The sequence below is a fragment of the Atheta coriaria genome, unplaced genomic scaffold, assembly GCF_025399875.1.
Source record: "Atheta coriaria isolate IRGN ID8LTWV9N9 unplaced genomic scaffold, Caltech_Dcor_3.1 hic_scaffold_5_pilon, whole genome shotgun sequence".
Classification (NCBI taxonomy): Eukaryota; Metazoa; Arthropoda; class Insecta; order Coleoptera; family Staphylinidae; genus Dalotia; species Dalotia coriaria.
The window spans coordinates 6,141,710-6,159,669 of NW_027045447.1; the positions used below are offsets into that span (position 1 = coordinate 6,141,710).

At 34.4% G+C, this 17,960-nt stretch overlaps 5 protein-coding genes across 7 annotated transcripts; 2 read left to right on the forward strand and 3 right to left on the reverse strand.

Moving 5' to 3' along the window:
* The first annotated feature begins 55 nt into the window (after positions 1-55).
* Positions 56-1,684, forward strand: LOC135792381 (uncharacterized). The gene is made up of 3 exons (XM_065303011.1): positions 56-667; positions 956-1,335; positions 1,393-1,684. The coding sequence occupies exons 1-3, from the start codon at positions 278-280 to the stop codon at positions 1,556-1,558; spliced, it is 936 nt and encodes a 311-aa protein (XP_065159083.1). The 5' UTR covers positions 56-277; the 3' UTR covers positions 1,559-1,684.
* ort (ora transientless) lies at positions 1,549-3,420 on the reverse strand. The gene is made up of 6 exons (XM_065303010.1): positions 3,236-3,420; positions 3,037-3,181; positions 2,755-2,981; positions 2,607-2,689; positions 2,311-2,546; positions 1,549-2,244 (listed from the first exon to the last, which is right to left on the reverse strand). Exons 1-6 carry the CDS (start codon positions 3,310-3,312, stop codon positions 1,795-1,797), a joined length of 1,218 nt encoding a protein of 405 aa, XP_065159082.1. The 5' UTR covers positions 3,313-3,420; the 3' UTR covers positions 1,549-1,794.
* An 864-nt stretch (positions 3,421-4,284) lies between these two features.
* Positions 4,285-7,232, reverse strand: LOC135792846 (heparanase-like). 3 transcript variants are annotated; one of them, XM_065303606.1, is made up of 10 exons: positions 7,190-7,232; positions 6,388-6,491; positions 6,112-6,328; positions 5,670-6,043; positions 5,383-5,614; positions 5,194-5,330; positions 4,960-5,138; positions 4,756-4,897; positions 4,566-4,689; positions 4,285-4,504 (listed from the first exon to the last, which is right to left on the reverse strand). In XM_065303606.1, exons 2-10 carry the CDS (start codon positions 6,473-6,475, stop codon positions 4,360-4,362), a joined length of 1,638 nt encoding a protein of 545 aa, XP_065159678.1. In that variant the 5' UTR covers positions 6,476-6,491; positions 7,190-7,232; the 3' UTR covers positions 4,285-4,359. The 3 variants fall into 3 exon arrangements, with proteins under 3 accessions (XP_065159678.1, XP_065159679.1, XP_065159677.1); XM_065303607.1 differs by lacking the exon at positions 7,190-7,232 and adding an exon at positions 6,886-7,015; XM_065303605.1 differs by lacking the exon at positions 7,190-7,232 and adding an exon at positions 6,816-6,874.
* Positions 7,021-8,236, forward strand: LOC135792849 (oocyte zinc finger protein XlCOF26-like). The gene is made up of 3 exons (XM_065303614.1): positions 7,021-7,154; positions 7,217-7,897; positions 7,957-8,236. Exons 1-3 carry the CDS (start codon positions 7,047-7,049, stop codon positions 8,137-8,139), a joined length of 972 nt encoding a protein of 323 aa, XP_065159686.1. The 5' UTR covers positions 7,021-7,046; the 3' UTR covers positions 8,140-8,236.
* Positions 8,215-17,553, reverse strand: LOC135792105 (probable multidrug resistance-associated protein lethal(2)03659). The gene is made up of 7 exons (XM_065302725.1): positions 17,371-17,553; positions 16,623-17,062; positions 16,331-16,564; positions 15,858-16,271; positions 9,554-10,848; positions 9,266-9,496; positions 8,215-9,199 (listed from the first exon to the last, which is right to left on the reverse strand). The coding sequence occupies exons 2-7, from the start codon at positions 16,697-16,699 to the stop codon at positions 8,259-8,261; spliced, it is 3,192 nt and encodes a 1,063-aa protein (XP_065158797.1). The 5' UTR covers positions 16,700-17,062; positions 17,371-17,553; the 3' UTR covers positions 8,215-8,258.
* Between the last annotated feature and the right edge of the window lie 407 nt (positions 17,554-17,960).

The window sequence follows — 17,960 nt, forward strand, 5'->3', positions numbered from 1 at the left end:
GTGCAATATTTGCTGGAATATTTAGTAAGTAAGTGTAAATCTGTGAATATAATGAAAGCAACTTTAGCAATGTTATTTTTAGATAAATTCAAATGTAAAATAACCAAAGTATTTATGCTACATATAGTTATTGCAAATTATACAATAGAATTATTACTTTTTCATACTACGGAATATATTAACTTTTAACATTTAACCCACTGTTTTACATATGTTATTATATTTTCCTAGATATATTCGCTTCATTGGTTTAAATATTGTTACTTTGTAATAAAACATGTTTCCAACAGATTTGAAGTGTCTCTCCGATTGGAAATTGAAAGCATTTTTTAATAGTTTTGATGTTATTTTTTGTGATTGTGATGGAGTGATATTATCGCAACAGAATGTATTAAGTGGTATTCCTGATGCGATATATGCTCTGAAACAAATTGGCAAAAAGATAATGTATGTTACAAACAATACGAGTATATCCAGAAGAAAACTGCAAGAGATATTTAAGCGTGCTGCAATCGATGTCGATGTTAATGATGTAATAAATCCAGCCGTTGCAATTGGAGCATATTTTCAGAAGATACAATTTACAAAGAAAGTTTTTGTCATTGGTTTGCCTGGTCTTCGTGAGGACTTAACTTCGTCTGGAGTTGATATTGCAAACGAGGCTTATGTAAGTGTTAAATTTTGGATTGTAGTACGTGAGTGTTGTTATTCTTTTATGTACTATTGTGAAAATGCCTTTGTGTGCATGTACCAGGATTTCAAGAACGAGGTACCTCTTGCAATTGACCTTCAAAGCAGCCCCATAACTCAAGCCTGTACCCCTACTTCCTTTTCAGGGTAGACCGCAGGTTTTTCTCCTTTCGGGTTTATCTTCTACGGGAATTTCTCCTTGCACTTCTGATTTGAATATTCTCACCTTAATAAAGTTATAAAATTTATTTGTAATAAATTTTAGGATACATTGGATAACTATACTGTAGAATGTCTTAAAAAGAAATTAAATTCTCGTGATGACAACGTTGGGGCGGTTATAATTTGTTTGGACTTCAATATGACCTTACTGTCTTTAAACCAAGCTCTCAATTACTTACAAGATCCAAATGTCTTGTTTATTATTACTGGAACCGAGAAAACCTTATTCCGGTCATCGTTGTCAACGAATCGCCCTCGTCAAATTTGTCTAGGTGCCGGGTACGTACAAAACATTGTACAGGATGTAACCCAACGAAAACCTTTGGGTTTTGGTAAACCACTTGAAGGTCTTGAACAATATCTAAAGTGTTTAATAAAGGAACACAACTATAGAGCGAGTCGAATATTATTTATTGGTGACAGGTACGATTCAGAATTTTCCAAATAAATTATTATATCCTAAAATGTTTAATTTTTCAGTTTAAATCAAGATGTATTGTTTGCAAAAAAGCTGGGTATACGGCAATTGCTTGTATTAACAGGCAATACTAAATTAAAAGATTTATACCATTGTAATAATAACCAACTCCCGGATTATTATATTCATGGGCTGTCTGAATTAACAACACTTCTACGTCGAGTGTAATTATGTTAGTTTATTAAACACATACGTTAACAATAGAATCAATAATAATTTACAGCCATAATGATCAACCTCTAAGTTGTTTTTAAGCCATAACGTATTATAACAAATATAATAATTCAAACTCAAGGTGTGTTACATATACATATATGCATAGTTCTTCTAATTGACACAAACCTTATCTTCAATTACAACTAGCAAATTAAAATAGTTGTGTTTTGAAACAATAAATGAGCACTTTAGATGTATTCGGCAAAAAGTATCCAATAAATTGCATTTAGCAATGCAAACAGAAACGGAAAGCCAACTCGTGAGCATCTGTCAATGTTTATGGCGCGATTGCGTGCTTTCTGTGCCAAAGTAGGACCTGCTGGAGGAGGTTTTGGTGCACCGGTCAACAACAATGAATTTTCTTTGGCCACTTCGAATAAGTTATCTTTTTTGGGCGGTTCCGTTGGTTTAACCATGTCGTGATCACCGAGCACAATGTTGACCAAGCAGTATTCCATCAACGCCATGAATACAAAAATGGTACAGGTGGACATGAACGCGTCTACAGCTTTCAGGTACGAAACCGGTGGCAAAGCAGCTTGGCTTTTGGCATGTTGAGTGGAAAGCGTCAACAAGGATGTTACACCGAGAGTGACACGTGCTGGAGCTGCTTCCGGTTTGATCCAAAACGAAACCCACTGCAACATAATTAATAAATGTTTATAAACTAATAGTTTAAGAAATAAAAATGTGTAATAACTTACAGACATAATTACAATGAGGCAAGTTGGTATATAGGTGTGAAATAAATAATAACCGAGACGTCGTTTTAAAACAAAAACAACTTCCAAACAAGTGAAATTTCCTGTGGAATAAACTTGAGTGCAATCAGCCGTGTAGTTTTTCACCAATCCCAATTGCGGTAGTTCAATGTTTTCATCAACAACTAATGGTACTTCAGGATCCCATTGAAATATCATATCATCCGTCGTATGGGAAACTGTAAATTTTAGTTTATTTGTATTACAATTAATGGAAATCATTGAATATTATAACTTACGACTCTCCATTTGCAATTTACATTCTTGAGTGTCATGAGGGTAGATCATGAAATTCATTACACAAGATAATTTCAGTGTTAGTCTGGAAATGTAGATTAGATTGCTCCAAAATAAATCTGTACCTGTTTAACCAATTGGACTACTTACTTGACCATGTACAAAATAGTTTTATCTTTATACAACCACATGTAGTGGTTGGGTATAGTCATTGTTTGAAAAGTTACCGATTTGGCATTTTTAAAGAACGAGTCTGGCCTCCACATGCTCTTCAACCAATCCACTTCTAGCAGCCTATATTCCGACGTCATGTTTTCCGGCAATCTAAGTCTATGATCTTTCCATGTTTGAGCAAAAAATATATCCGCCGCATACGTCTAAGTAAAACATTAAAAATTTAAAATTTAAAAAGTTAATTTTGTTAGCACTTACCATCGAACCCTCATCGATACTGTCCAATCCCATGACGGTCACGTGAAAATATACAATGGTCGGATTACCATCTTTTTTAGGCGGTCGCATTTTATCATATTGGGAGGGATCTTCAGGGAAAATATCTTTGATTGCCAAACCAGTTCTAAAATAATTTAATTTAAATATATTCCGAACCTAATTGTTGAACAGTACTTACTGCATTTGTTGGTAGGCTTGAGCATGACATTTAAAAACAAACACAATAATCACAAAAAAGTGGTTGAGCGACACCATAATGGAGCACTACACAAAACCCGCTCTGAGTCGCATCTCTAAGATTTCTTATTCATCATTCCAAGAGCAATGTGACAAGACGACTGATTCGCATGTCGTCAGTGGAAGGCTTTTTATAACTTCCTCTTTGGCCCTTTCCCACCACGATTTGTGTTTTCAGGTCGTCCGGAAAAAAGGATGAACAAACGCACTGACGCGCGCATCTCTCAGTCCTGCCAATTTGCAATCAAACATTATGCGCTACCTTTGCCTAGATCTTGCTTTTGAACAAGCATTGACGAGCTGTAATTACACCGAAACTTCAAATTAATATAGAAATGGAATTTCAATCTATTTCCGGTCGCGTCACTCGTTAGAAACATTTTTAACTGGACGAGGATTAAAGTTGTGCACATTGAAAGCGTACAAAAGGTTCACCGGGTGAGATTTGCGCTGATTTCCGCGGGCATTCAATCAAACTGTATATATGCGCGGGGCTTTAAGTTATGCACGATGCCACCACACCAAAGATGCTTTAGTTGTTAGCGGGTTCTCGAGCACGATTCTAGTGCCAGCACATTTGAAGTGCAAAGATCGCGATTCTTGAGTGGCCGGGTATAGGTCGTATTCATAGTCGCCGCTTTTATGGAAGAGCATCGACGTCGTTATTTTGAGGTTTCATACTTTTCTATGCACTTGTACATCAGTTACTTGAACATATAAAGATTTTTCAGAGTGGAGGGACACGAAACGATGCCATTACGAAATCACCTCCAACAAGATCGTTACACACGCATTTCGAGTATCATTTTTATCATTGAGTAATTATTATTGAAAAACTGACATCCCAAATAGGACATAGTCGTAAAGTAGACCGCCTACACTTTGATATTCATATTCCTATAATCCAATAAAGTAAGAGTAAAGGTCATGGAGGAAATAGCTGATTCTTCAGATTTACGCTTCATTGTTTTGTGGAGAGTACAGTTAATATTTGACTTCATTCTACGAATTTTAATGAAGTACATCACAATTATTCGCATTTACATAATTATTACACATATTTTTCTAACACGCTGAAACCGGAATCAACCAGAAACCCAGTGTGTAGGGAGGTATAGTAATGATGTTGGATGTTATATTTCTTGGCTGAAATTTGGGCAATTGTCCATTTGTTTGCATCCTAAGTAGCTCGTTGTTTAAATAAATATCCCTGAAAATATTCATATAGTAAACACACTTAATAATAAGAATAATTTGAAATAAATAATTACTTTGATACAATTGATGCATGAGTTTGAATGAGAAACTCAAGAAAGTTTAATGTGTCTTGATACTCTGAATTTACTTCTTGTAGTCTTACTAATGCCGGCGAATAATTCATATTACTTCCAAATACTGCAATTAATACATAAATAACTTGGCAATACATCGAGAAAAACAAATAAATATAATTTATATTACCAACTAGTGCAGAGCCATTCAAATATCCATTTTGTTTATTCGCACAATGACAATATAAGCGCACACGGCGATTTCCTCTAAGCATGCAATCAATGACTTCTTGACCAACTAGTTTTTTGTAAATAACGCTAACCCACCAGTCCTATAATCAAAATAAATAAGTAAATAAGTTATACGGAAATACAATATGAAAGATGTTCTAACCGGATTGGGATCGTAGTTCTCGTCCAATAAAGCATAGTGTCCTTTGAACAGCGATTGTCTCACGATTAAATCGATACCGTTTTTCGCAGCCAGACCTAATTTATCCAGCCATATAAAAGTGGCTGCAAATTTATCAGAATATTTCGCGGAACCTCCACCGTAAGCTGATGATGACTCTCCTAAAATAATAAATATTATTTATTTTGCATTATTTAGAATTAAAATATATCTTACCTAACCAGATGGGCAGATCTGAATTAAAGGCCTGTTTTGTAACAAATTTAATAGCAGTGATTTCATCTTCAAGCATATCAAAAACATCTGGACTCAAAAAATTGCTAAGAGGTGCATTTTGTCCTTTAAAATAATATCTAAAAGTTCAATTTTATTATGTTTATGTATCTTTTGTAAGTTTCAACGTACTGATGCCATGTGATTGCGTTTAAAACATTTCTATCCAACTCTATCAAGAAATCAAGCAAAAATTGCCTTGGTTCTTCATTAAAGAGTTTTGGTTTAGTAATGTCAGGTCCCACAAGAAGCGAATTTTTATATCTGGGATATTTGTTTAAAATATTCCGCAACTTTTTAAAATCGTCCGCTAATTGCTCTCCTGTGACTTCATAGTTGAAAGTATGTCTATACGCATTTGGTTCTAGAATAATAAGTGTTAGATCAAAGTGATTTACTTGATGTATGAGTGTTTCAACCATTTCCCAATTGCCAAATCAAGTCAAATTTCTGTTGATTCGAAAATGAAATGAGTGACTTTGCGTTTGTTGCATCCCAAGCACCTCGCCTGGTACGACGTAAGGAGTTCAAGTCAAAAAGAATTGTAAAATTGGTTAAAACAGCCAAACGGTTCAACAATGTCCAAGCTGATCTTGATAAAGTAAAATTAGGACGATTGCTGAATAGACAGTTAAGGCCATCATAAACGCAGCGACCGTTGTCTGCTTCATAAGTAAAATGAGTGTCATGCATTGCCTTTCGTGGTGCGAATTTTAATCGATCCGCCATTGTCCCACCAATGCGTAAGTAAGATCCACCCAATGGCAACATCATCATATGTAATTTTGAACTTCTGTTAGATAAATGAAACTAGTTTTAAAACTACTATTAAATTAGATATAACTAAATATTTAAATATACCGCATATCAAATCCTTTAAAGTTATTGGCAAGCAATGAAGTATCCAACGCCACACTTAAATAGCGTTCGTTGGTTTTGTAAATCGGGGGCGCATCAGCATCAATGAGCAGTATGTTAATCTCACTTTGAAGAGGCTGATATAAGAACAAAATGATGACCACGGCAGATATAACGAGCATGGCCGTCATTACTTTGGAGGTCCATTTCGGTGGACAAACTGAATAAATATAATTAAATTAAATTTGTATTGCTAATAATGTAGGAAAAATTACTTACCGGTTAGCATTGGATTAAAATAAAGACGATTATTCGCTGTATCATATGAAGTTATATAGCGTTGGGAGGGTGAGATGTAATACGCCATCTTGTAATAAGTGTTTCTTTAAAAAAAGATATTCAAATGATTATTCTGATATTTAAACGTAATTTTGTCGAAAATACACATGAGAATGTATACATAAGATGACACATCAATAGGATGTTGATAAATTAATATCAATAACATGGAATGTTGCTTAGCATAATAATTGTGTAATTATAGGCAGACATTGTTTTTTTCAGGAATAATTTCAAGAATGCTACTGAATTACTTTCAACGCTAAATCAATCAAACAAATTTTCAAGATATTCGCTTTAAAAGATCATGAACCACTTGAAAATTTTAAGTTGTTAACGAGTAAAAATCATACAGAAAAGTTTCATACAGAAATAACTGAATAGACAAGGTTGCCGTCGCAGACATAAAAATACATAACGATAGAGAAAATAGCGCACTTGAAAATATAACCTCTGAGAGATATTCGATATTCGCCTCGTGTGTTTGGAGTGTCTGGTGGGGCCTACGGCAGGGCCGTTGTGCTTATGCGAAAGCTCTTAGGTTTTAATTGTGTTGTCTTGTGTTGTTCTTCACACTATCTTTTATTAATCTATGTATAATGAGTCCCAAATCTCCAAAGCGATATGCTTGCACATATCCAGGATGTAAATCATCGTTTCCACGACCCAGCAAACTAGCAAATCACACTTCTCTACATGAAGGAAAGGTATAGTCCATTTATATGCTTAAATTACTACTTACTATTAATAAATCTTAATATAATTGTAGAAACCTTTTCAATGTGATATTGATGGATGTGATAAAGGCTACACTACTAAAACCCACCTTAAAAGACATCAAAGTATTCAACATCAAAAAGAACAAACAAACACTAAAACAATCTGCCTGGATCCAGAGTGCAAAAAGGAGTTTTCTAATGTTGCCAATATGCAAAGACACATGAAAAGAGCACACAATCCCAATCATGTTTATAATTATATCTGTAATGAATGCAATCAGAGCTTTCCCAAAAAGAAACTGCTGCATCAACATAGTTACCTTCACACTGGTGAATTTTACTACAATTGTGATAGATGCCACCAAGGTTTTCATTTGCTAAGTGAATTACACAAACATACAAGATTACATAAAGTGTACAAATGCACAGAATGTAAAGAAAGCTTCACGAAGTGGTCTGAATTAAGACACCACAAATTATCACACAGACCTCTTTTCAAATGTAGCCAGTGTCATTATAAAACATACAGAAGATTGTATATAAAAGTACACGAGAGTACACACACAGCAATTGAGAAAAGAAAAAAGTTTCATTGTAAATATGAAAACTGCTCAAGGAGTTATTTATATATGAGAAATCTAAATCTTCATGTGAAAGTATTCCATTTGGGCATTAAGAGAGAGAAAATTAAATGTCTTGTTGATGGCTGCCCTAAATCACTGTCTAAAATGGTAATACTATTATTATTAATACTAATTCAGTATTAGTTTCAATTTTTAATTCCTTTTAGGTACTTCTTAAGCGTCATATGCAAGTATTTCACGAGGGAGCACCAATGTTAATCAAACGCCAACGACGTGTCAGGAAAGACGCTGGCAAACCGAAAGCCAATGATATCAATCGGATAATATTAGGAGTTGCAAGACAACAAAACGCGTTGAATGAAGTTGCTCAGGTATTAGTTAAATCTTAAAATAGTTTTCATCTAAAAGTCATCAGATGCTAAACATACTAATATTTTAAGATTGTTTTAGTAGAGAATACGTAATAAAAGTTTATGATTGTTTTTATTTTCATTGTACTTTGCCGATATTATTTTAATATTTTAGCTATATCCATCCCACTTGACTCCACCATACCTTTAAATATGCCATTATCTTTTTGTAATAGATTTGGCACCGTGTCGAATTCGATGACTTCACCAGCGTCCATTACTAATATTTTATCCGAGTCAATAATCGAATTTAAACGATGCGCGATGGTTAACACCGTGCAATTTGCAAAATGTCTTCTGATTGTTTCCTGAATCAACGCATCCGTTTGTTGATCCACGTTGGCAGTCACTTCATCGAGCACTAATATTTGATTTCTTCGGATTATCGCTCTCGCCAAACAAATTAATTGCCTTTGACCAACGCTATAATTTGATCCTTCTTCGGCGATGTTTGTGTGTAATCCCTGTGGCATTTCGGCAATGCTTGCTTTTAATTCTACTTGTTCCAAGGCACTCCATAACTCGTCATCGTTGTATTCATCAAAAGGGTCTAAATTTTTACGCATTGTGCCACGAAATAGAGTGGCATCCTGAGGAATGATTGATATTTTTGACCGGACCATCGCAAGTGATAGTTCGGTAATGTTTACGTTATCAATAAAAATGGCACCTTCCAAATCGTAAAGTTGGAATAATGAATTAATGATTGAGGATTTGCCTGCACCAGTACGGCCAACAATTCCTACTTTTTCTCCACAATGCACAACAAAACTGATATTTTTTAAAACTGGATCATCAGTTAGAGTGTATCTCATCGATACGTTTTTAAATTCTAGTTTCCCTTCCTCTGGCCAATTTGTTGGTAGAATCATTTTATTGTCACGCAATGGTTCTTTGTCTAGTTGTGTATATTCTAAAACACGTTCAACAGAAGTCATCAAGTTTTCCATTTCACTCCATTGACGCATTCCCCATTGTAATGCTCCTAACAATCCCATATACTGGGTAATAATCAATCCAAGAGATGCACCTTCCTCAACTAAATTAAAATTTAATAGATTATTAACCATTCTCATGATATGAAGTTGATATACAAGTAGCTTACCTTGTTCAAAAGCTAGCATACAAATGGTAACAATCCCAAGAAAGAATACACAGAGTAAATCCAACCAGAATCCAAACGCTCTCGTTGCATTAATAAACGAATACCAAGCTGAACTATGCAAATCTTGGAAACGATCAAATTCCTTTATCGCGATTTGTTCACCAGCAAACGCGCGAATTGTGCTCAAGCCATTCATTGAGGTAGTCATTTTGTTATAAACCGGACTTCGAGCTAAAACCACATTCATAAAACAACACTGCCATCCTTATTTCTGTTTGAATCTCTTACCAACAGCCTCAATCCGTTTTATATTCCTACTTGCACCAACATAAACAACCCTCATTAAATAAAACACCACAAGTAAAACAAGTGCAGCTGGAAGTAACATGGCGTTGACAATGCTGGTCAGAATAAGTGTACCAAAAAGCATCAAAGCGCTTCTTAAAACTTCAATTGTTGCATTTGGTAAAAGGTCATCAATAATACCAATATCCATAGAAAATTTGTTTAAAATACGTCCCACTGGATTGGTGTTGAAGAATTGTAGCTTGGCTCTTGTTAATTGCTCAAAGATACTATTGTGCAAGTTGCTGGATGATCGAATTAAATAGTAATATGCAAATATGTTGCAAAATAATGACAATATGATTACTATTATTGTTAATCCTGTGTACTCGTAGATCAGTACGAGTCTTTCACTGTTTAACAGAGGTATTTCTGTACTGGAGGAATTTAATTCACCAGTGTAATTTAATTCAGTCGCCATTTCAAGTTTCCTAGCTGAAAAGTCATTTTCTCTGTCGACCCAATACGCCAGGAAGAAATCGCCGAGTCTTGTAATCACTTCAAACACAATGTACGATCCAAACAGGACAAACAGCAATCCACAACCTCCAGTATTAAAGTATCTTCTGTAAGTTGTAAATGTTACTTTGCCCGCCGCGATAGTTTCTTTCTCAAGCATTGGATCTTCGGCGTTGTTTTCAAGTGAACCGGCATTTTCTTCACTTTTCTCACTCTTAACTGAAGTTTGTCGCGAAATTCGACGTTTCCTAACAGTTGTAGTAACAACTTCAGTTTCATCTTCTTCAGGTACATCAGGCTCTTCGATTTCTTCAAGTAAATCATCTACGCCTAGTTTCTGCACTGTGTGGTAATCACCCAAAGCTGCCACTTTTCCTTCTTTCAATATTAGTATTTCATCTGCTTCTGTTAAATATTTTAGCTGATGCGTCACTAATACTACAATCTTGTCATGCAGAAATGATTTAATACATTCTTTAAACAACAATTCTCCAACATGTGTATCAACGGCTGATAATGGATCATCCAGTAAATAAATATCGGCTTGTTTGTAAATAGCTCGAGCCAAGTTTATCCTCGCTTTCTGACCACCACTTAAAGATCGGCCTCTTTCACCCACCAAAGTTTTATCCCTGTGAGGTAATTGAGCGAAATCATTTTCCAATGCGCAGACTTTACATATTTTGCGATATCGTTTCTCATCATACACATCACCAAACAATATGTTTTCGCGAATACTTCCGGAAAATAACCACGGTTCCTGTGCGCAATAGGATATTCGAATATAGATAAGTCATAGCTGCGATGGTAGCAATCCGGGGCAATCAAATATAATGCAACGGAATGAAAACCCGACTTCAAATCTGACTTACATGCTCGTCATTAAGTTAACCACATGACAAACCGAGGAATTTTATGCATTGAATTTTTATTGAATTGCAATATTTTTCTGTAGATAAGTCCGCGCATGAGATGCGCATCTTCATCGTCGTAATGTTGCAACCAGAACATAACCGGATGAGCAATTAGTCTTTCCAGTGTCAAACATGCAATTAAGGCAGCCGCGTATAAGTAAGCTTCTGTGTGTGTAATCTCTTCATTGGTATGAAAAATAAGTAACTAATCGTCCAATTGAGACGGGAATAAGTAATCTAAAAAAATATTCACGAAATAAAAAGATTAAAATTGTTAATCTGTGTTTTTTACTTACATTCTTGAAAATTCTTTGATAATGAAAAATAAAATTCCAGTTGTACAAATTGGTACCAAATATTTTAAATAGTACTGTGTGTAGTGTATTTTTTATGTTTTATTTGCTTGTTTCCAAGCATTTTCAATGAATCGGTTAAACGTTCCGAATCATCTTCTTTAAGTATTTCATAAGATCATTTTTGTAAAACCACGTTTATATGATTTATAAAGCACAGAGATTATATATCTATAATTTAGAAATAAATTGTATGTTATTCATTAATAATAAAATATAATATACTTACAGAAACAATAATTTTGAGAAAATGTTGTTTCTAGCTCATTAGTTTCGTCTGTGTTCGCATTTTCTTCTTTTCCATAATTTATTACCTAGTTAATTTTTTATTATATTGGAAGTAACCCGCTAAATATTGTGTGATAGGAGTTGTACTTTTACGAACACTTGTTTAGCACTGATGTGGTGGGAAATGGCAATGAACCACGCATGCACGTGAACTTCCACCAAGGTAGCGAATACAACTACAAATCCATTCAATCGTTATAAATGCATTAGAAGCGATTTTGTGAACCTACAATATTGCGCAACTATTCGTCTGATATAATTGCTCGCTGCTACGATTCTGGTGGGATAATTGTGTATTATGACATGTTGTTTAAATTTTCACGCGCGATGAATTGAGCATAAAATCTTGACAAGTTTGCCAATAAAATGTGGCGGACATATTTAAAACATAATTGTTGGTATATAACACTATATTCGACATTGCATTTTATTACACAGAAATTATTTCTTTGGCCAATGCTAAATCCTGCGCAGAAGCAATTCATAGCAAATACTCGCAAAATAGCGAAGTGTAAGCAAAACTTTTTATATCGTTTGTAGCGCCTCCATGCTTTCTCATTTTCTCCCAAAAGGGATGATTTGGTCATTTAGTAGATTTAAATTAAGGAGGCATGCATAAATAATCAATTGTCGAACCAATATCACATGGGTCAATAACATTTCACGCATGTTATTTACTTACAACAAAATATTGATGATATGATATTACTGGTAGCTCTGGGATGCTGTCTTTACCATATAAGATCCGGCCATTTTGTAATTTTTAAAAACAAATTGATAACCGACTGCAGCAAACTTCAGGCAGTAAATGTAGTAATTTGTGCGTAAAATGTGATGTATAACAGTTTATATGCCACATAGACTATATTTCGGCATAACATTTTAGCATTGGTTTGTACTCTATAAATAAGTAAAAGATCCGAAAGTGTTGCTTTATTAACCTTGCACAAGCTGAAATACGTGATGAGCCGAAGTTATCTCACATACTTTTTTTTGGCCCAGAAATATTTGGCCCCATTATAATTTTACGTGATTTTGGATTTTACAATTTGTAGTTGAGTTGACATGTCGCTTAGAGGCATCTTCATAAATGTTTAAAATGGATTACGTATTCGCCAAGAAAGTAATAATCCACATGCTGTTAATTATTTTGTTGAGATTTCAACAATTTTCATGGAAATTTATATCACCAATATTTGAAAATTTTGAATATGTTTGTACAGTGTGCTTTATTACCTACTGTTTCACAATTTTATTATTTTTCTAAGTTGAATACGTAATCCATGGTAGTAGTAAGAAACAGTTTTGATGATGCCCACAGGGCGAAACATGTAAACACATAAACAAAACTGTAAATCGAAAATCACAAATTATATTAGCCAAACCTATTTCATAAATTGTTTCACAATTGTTGTATGTTAATAAACAAAATCAATATGCATGAAATACTTGTTAGAATTGCGAAATGTTGTTTCGGTTTTACTTTATTCAATAACATAGAGCGATCGGATCTTAACTATGAACAGTTAATACCAGATGCAGGAACTTACAAGTATGATGTTTTCCAAAGAGACGAATGACGCAAATCCTTTGACATAAACAGAGAAACCCTCCATCGGTGATGTGACTCCATGCCCACAGAGTGTTTTGCATGTTGTTGGTGCATGGTCATATACAATAACACTTACCTGCAACTTTATTTTAAATTTTTTTGTAATTTTCAAAATGAAAAATAATTCTAAAATAGGGTAATGCTGATTTATTTTAATAGTCGCTGTTGATGCCTAGAAACAATGATTATTAATCAAAAATTCATTCAAATGTTGTTTTCTTACCTTTTTCGGCAATGTCAGCTAAATCCTTGGCATATGTCCCTTGTTTTCTCAACCATCATCTAAGTGTCCCGCCCGAGATTCTGTAGTAGCACGTGTGGTTCCCCAAACTCCACAACCTCCCCAGCATCCATAACCAGAATTTTATCGAATCCATCACAGTTTTGCAACTAACCTGTGATACTTGATGGTTAGTACCAGTACAATCGTAAAGGCAGTCGAATAGTATTCTGAATCAATTCATCGGTATATGGGTCAACGTGGCTGTAGCTTCATCCAGGACAAGTATTCTATTTTTTCCGAACAATGGCCCTCATACAAACACACTGAGTACCTTTGACCAACTTTCAAATTAGCACCACCTTCAGTGATATTTACTCTGTAATCCCAGCAACATATTAGTCATATAGTCCTTTAGTTTGACTTGATCTAAAGCATTCCATAGAATATAATCGGAGTATTGATCAAATGGATCTAAATTTTTCCGCATTGTTCCTTCAAATAATATTGGTTCCTGTGGGATAATCGATATCTTTGAACGTAGTGTATGTAATGGTAATTTAGTCACGTCAATGTCGTCAATTAGTATGTTACCATCTGTTGGATACAATTGAAACAGCGCTGTTATAATTGACGATTTTCCAGCACCAGTACGCCCAACAATCCCAATTTTATCACCGGCTTTAGCTACAAAACTGATTTGTTTCAATACTGGGGGCTTTCATCGATTAAATACATGGATTTATATTTTTAAACTCTAATTTGCCTTTTGCAGGCCAATCCAGGGGTAATTTATTCTTGCATACTCGTTTAGGTTCAGTATCTAGTTCGGTATATTCCAAGACACGCTCTACTGAAGTCATATTTATTTCCATGTCACTCCATTGCCGCATACCAAATTGAATCGATGTCATCAATCCCATGTGTTAGGTTATAATGAGTCCCAAGTCACCACCGCGCGCTATCGATGTATTCACAGATAAAAGCAGCAAAATCGCGATTGCAATAAAAGACCACGCATGTTATGTCAACCACATGCCGAATGCACGTCATTTGCCACCGTGAATAACCAATATAGGCTGTTGTGTTCATCTTGGATTGAATGAAACTCTCTGATCACACTCTCCTCAACGCCGAAGGCTTTTATAGTGCTGAGGCCTGTGAAAGTAGCTGTGACTTGATTTACAATTGGACTAGAGTCTGAAAATAAAAACAAAAACATTAAAAATTTTGATATAATAATAAATCTATGTCATACTTATTCCTTCAATTCGTTTCACGCTGCGACTGCATGGCAAATAGAAACATCTCATAGCATAAAACACAAAAATCAAAACAATGGCGGGTGCAAACGTATGGTTCCTGGAACTTGTAAGAATAACAATTCCAAGCAAATGCATTGTTATATCCGATAAATTGAACATAACAGTTGGTAAATGCTCATCAACAGTTCCCAAATCTTTGGAAAATCTATTAAGTACGCGGCCCATTGGTGTAGTATTAAAGAAATGCATTTGTGCATCTAGTAACTTCCTGAATATATGATTATGCTAGTTGACAGATGCACGCATCATCCTAACAAAATAGAATACTTTGTGGTAAATTGCAAAAAATACAACTGCAGCTATAACTGCCGCATATTCATAGATTATAACATTACGTAGAGAGTTTTCTATTTCAGGCTCCAAGTTATTTTTTGCAAAACTTTCCTCGGTGTTTACCCAATAAGTAAGGAGATAATTTGCACCCCGTGATGATGTCTCATACATAATAAATGAGAGCAGAACCATTGTAAGTACGAAATAATTTCCTCCAGCGCGAAAATATCTTGTGTAAGTTGATTTTGTGACGGCTCCAGATTTGGCTGTTTCTTTTTCTATGTGTGTCTTGGGTTTTTCTATAAGTTCATCAGCGCAGTTGCCATTTTCTTGTTTGTTGATTGTGTTTTCATCTTCTTCGCTGGTGTTGCCCAAAAGTTGCGCGAAATCTAATCCACTTTTTTGTAATTCTGCATAAGTACCAATACCTTCATTTTTACCTGGTTAAAGTATTAAGATTTTATCAGTTATTTGTAAAATTGCAGCTTTGGTGTGTAATCCAAAATGCATATTTTTATCGTGGAGGAAAGTCTTGATACATTCATGGAATAGTTTTCGACCCTGCAGTGTCAACAGCAGATAATGGATCATCAAGTAAATAAATATCAGCTGGTTTATAAATTGATCTAGCTAAACTAATTCGTGCTTTCTGTCCGCCGCTAATCGCCTTGCCATTTTCGCCGACTTGTGTTTGGTCGCCATGTTGAAATTGACGAAAATCTGTTTCCAATGCACAGATTTCACACTTTTCGATATCTTTTCTCATCGTATTTGTTCCCGAATAAAATATTTTTGACGAATACTTGCTACGAAGAAATATCACAGTTCCTGTGAATAATATGAAATTCGAATATAGATAAGTCATAGCTGCGATGGTAGCAATCGGAGCAATCCAAATATAATGCAACGAATGAAAACCCATTTCAAATCGACTTACATCACTCGTCATTAAGTTAACCACATGACCGACCGAAATTTTATGCATTGAATTTTTATTGAATTGCAATATTTTTCTGTAGATAAGTCCGCTGCATGAGATGCGCATCTTCATCGTCATGTGTTGCAGCCAGAACATAACCGGATGAGCAATTAGTCTTTCCAGTGTCAAACATGCAATTAAGGCAGCTGCGTATAAGTAAGCTTCTGTGTGTGTAATCTCTTCATTGGTATGAGAAAAATAAGTAACTAATCGTCCAATTGAGACGGGAATAAGTAATCTAAAAAAATATCCATGTGTTAAAAAGAATAAAATTGTTAAATCTGTGTTTTTTCTTACATTCTTGAAAATTCTTTGATAAATAATAAAATTCCAGTTGTACAAATTGGTACACCAAATATTTTAAATAGTGCTATGTGTAGTGTGTATTTTTTATGTTTTTTATTTGCTTGTTTCCAAGCATTTTCCAATGAATCGGTTAAACGTTCCGAATCATCTTCTTTAAGTATTTCATAAAGATCATTTTTTGTAAAACCACGTTTATATGATTTATAAAGCACAGGAATTATATATCTATAATTTAGAAATAAATTGTTATGTTATTCATTAATAATAAATATAATATACTTACAGAAACAATAATTTTGAGAAAATATTTGTTCTAGCTCGTGGATTTCGTCTGTGCTCGCATTTTTCTTCTTTTTCCATAATTTATTACTAGTTAATTTTTATTATATTGAAGTAACCCGCTAAATATTAATGATAGGTTGTACTTTAACGAACACTTGTTTAGCACTGATGTGGTGGGAAATGGCAATGAACCACGCATGCACGTGAACTTCCACCAAGGTAGCAGATACAACTACAAATCCATTCAATCGTTATAAATGCATTAGAAGCGATTTTGTGAACCTACAATATTGCGCAACTATTCGTGCGATATAATTGCTCGCTTTGCTACGATTCTGGTGGGATAATTGTGTATTATGACATGTTGTGTGTTTATTTTCACGCGCGATGAATTGAGCATAAACTGTGACAAGTTTGCCAATAAAATATGGCAGACATATTCTAAAACATAATTGTTAGTATATAACACTATATTCGATATTGTATTTATTACACAGAAATTATTTCTTTGGCAAATGCTAGAAATCCCACCATAAACAATTCATAGCCAAATACTCGCAAAATAGCGAAGTGTAAGCAAAACTTTTTATATCGTTTATAGTAGCGCCTCCATGCTTTTTCTAATTTTTCTCCCAAAAGGGATGATTTGGTCATTTAGTAGATTTAAATTAAAGAGCATACATAAATAATCAATTGTCAAGGTCAATATCACATGGGTCAATAACATTTCACACATGTTATTTACTTACAACAAAAATATTGATGATATGACATTACTGGTGGCTCTGGGATGCTGTCTTCTCTTAAGATCGGCCATTTTGTAATTTTAAAACAAATTGATAACCGACTGCAACAAACTTCGGGCAGTAAATGTAGTAATTTGTGCGTAAAACGTGATGTATAACTTGGTTATATGCCACATAGACTACGGTTTCGGCATAACATTTAGCATTGGTTTGTACTCTATAAATAAATAAAAGATCCGAAAGTGTTGCTTTATTAACCTTGCACAAGCTGAAACATGTGATGAGCCAGTTATCTCCACATACTTTTTTTATTTGAAATATTTATTTATTATAATTTTACGTGATTTTTGCCAATTTGTAGTTGAGTTGATCGCCCAGAGGGCATCTTCATAAACTGTTTAAAATGGATTACGTATTCGCCAAAGAAAGTAATAAATCCACATACTTTGTTAATTATTTTGTTAAATTTCAACAATTTTCATGGAATTTATATCACCAATATTTGAAAATTTTGAATATGTTTTACAATTAATGCTTTATTACCTACTGTTTCACAATTTTATTATTTTCTAAGTTGAATACGTAATCCATGG

Coding starts and splice junctions, on each gene's coding strand:
- ort (XM_065303010.1), bottom strand. CDS start 3,312: ATGGTGTCGCTCAACCACTTTTTTGTGATTATTGTGTTTGTTTTTAAA. Junction 3,182..3,235: donor CAAGCCTACCAACAAATGCA/GTAAGTACTGTT, acceptor AAATTATTTTAG/AACTGGTTTGGCAATCAAAG. Junction 2,245..2,310: donor GCCTCATTGTAATTATGTCT/GTAAGTTATTAC, acceptor ATTATGTTGCAG/TGGGTTTCGTTTTGGATCAA.
- LOC135792849 (XM_065303614.1), top strand. CDS start 7,047: ATGAGTCCCAAATCTCCAAAGCGATATGCTTGCACATATCCAGGATGT. Junction 7,155..7,216: donor CTTCTCTACATGAAGGAAAG/GTATAGTCCATT, acceptor ATATAATTGTAG/AAACCTTTTCAATGTGATAT. Junction 7,898..7,956: donor CTAAATCACTGTCTAAAATG/GTAATACTATTA, acceptor AATTCCTTTTAG/GTACTTCTTAAGCGTCATAT.
- LOC135792846 (XM_065303605.1), bottom strand. CDS start 6,853: ATGTCTGCGACGGCAACCTTGTCTATTCAGTTATTTCT. Junction 6,329..6,387: donor TTTTAATCCAATGCTAACCG/GTAAGTAATTTT, acceptor ATATTTATTCAG/TTTGTCCACCGAAATGGACC. Junction 5,615..5,669: donor GATTTGGCAATTGGGAAATG/GTTGAAACACTC, acceptor TTATTATTCTAG/AACCAAATGCGTATAGACAT.
- LOC135792381 (XM_065303011.1), top strand. CDS start 278: ATGTTTCCAACAGATTTGAAGTGTCTCTCCGATTGGAAATTGAAAGCA. Junction 668..955: donor ATATTGCAAACGAGGCTTAT/GTAAGTGTTAAA, acceptor AATAAATTTTAG/GATACATTGGATAACTATAC. Junction 1,336..1,392: donor ATATTATTTATTGGTGACAG/GTACGATTCAGA, acceptor TTAATTTTTCAG/TTTAAATCAAGATGTATTGT.
- LOC135792105 (XM_065302725.1), bottom strand. CDS start 16,699: ATGGAAAAAGAAGAAAAATGCGAGCACAGACGAAATCCACGAGCTAGA. Junction 10,849..15,857: donor GTGATATTTCTTCGTAGCAA/GTATTCGTCAAA, acceptor TATCTATATTCG/AATATCCTATTGCGCACAGG. Junction 9,497..9,553: donor AAAACGGATTGAGGCTGTTG/GTAAGAGATTCA, acceptor ATGTGGTTTTAG/CTCGAAGTCCGGTTTATAAC.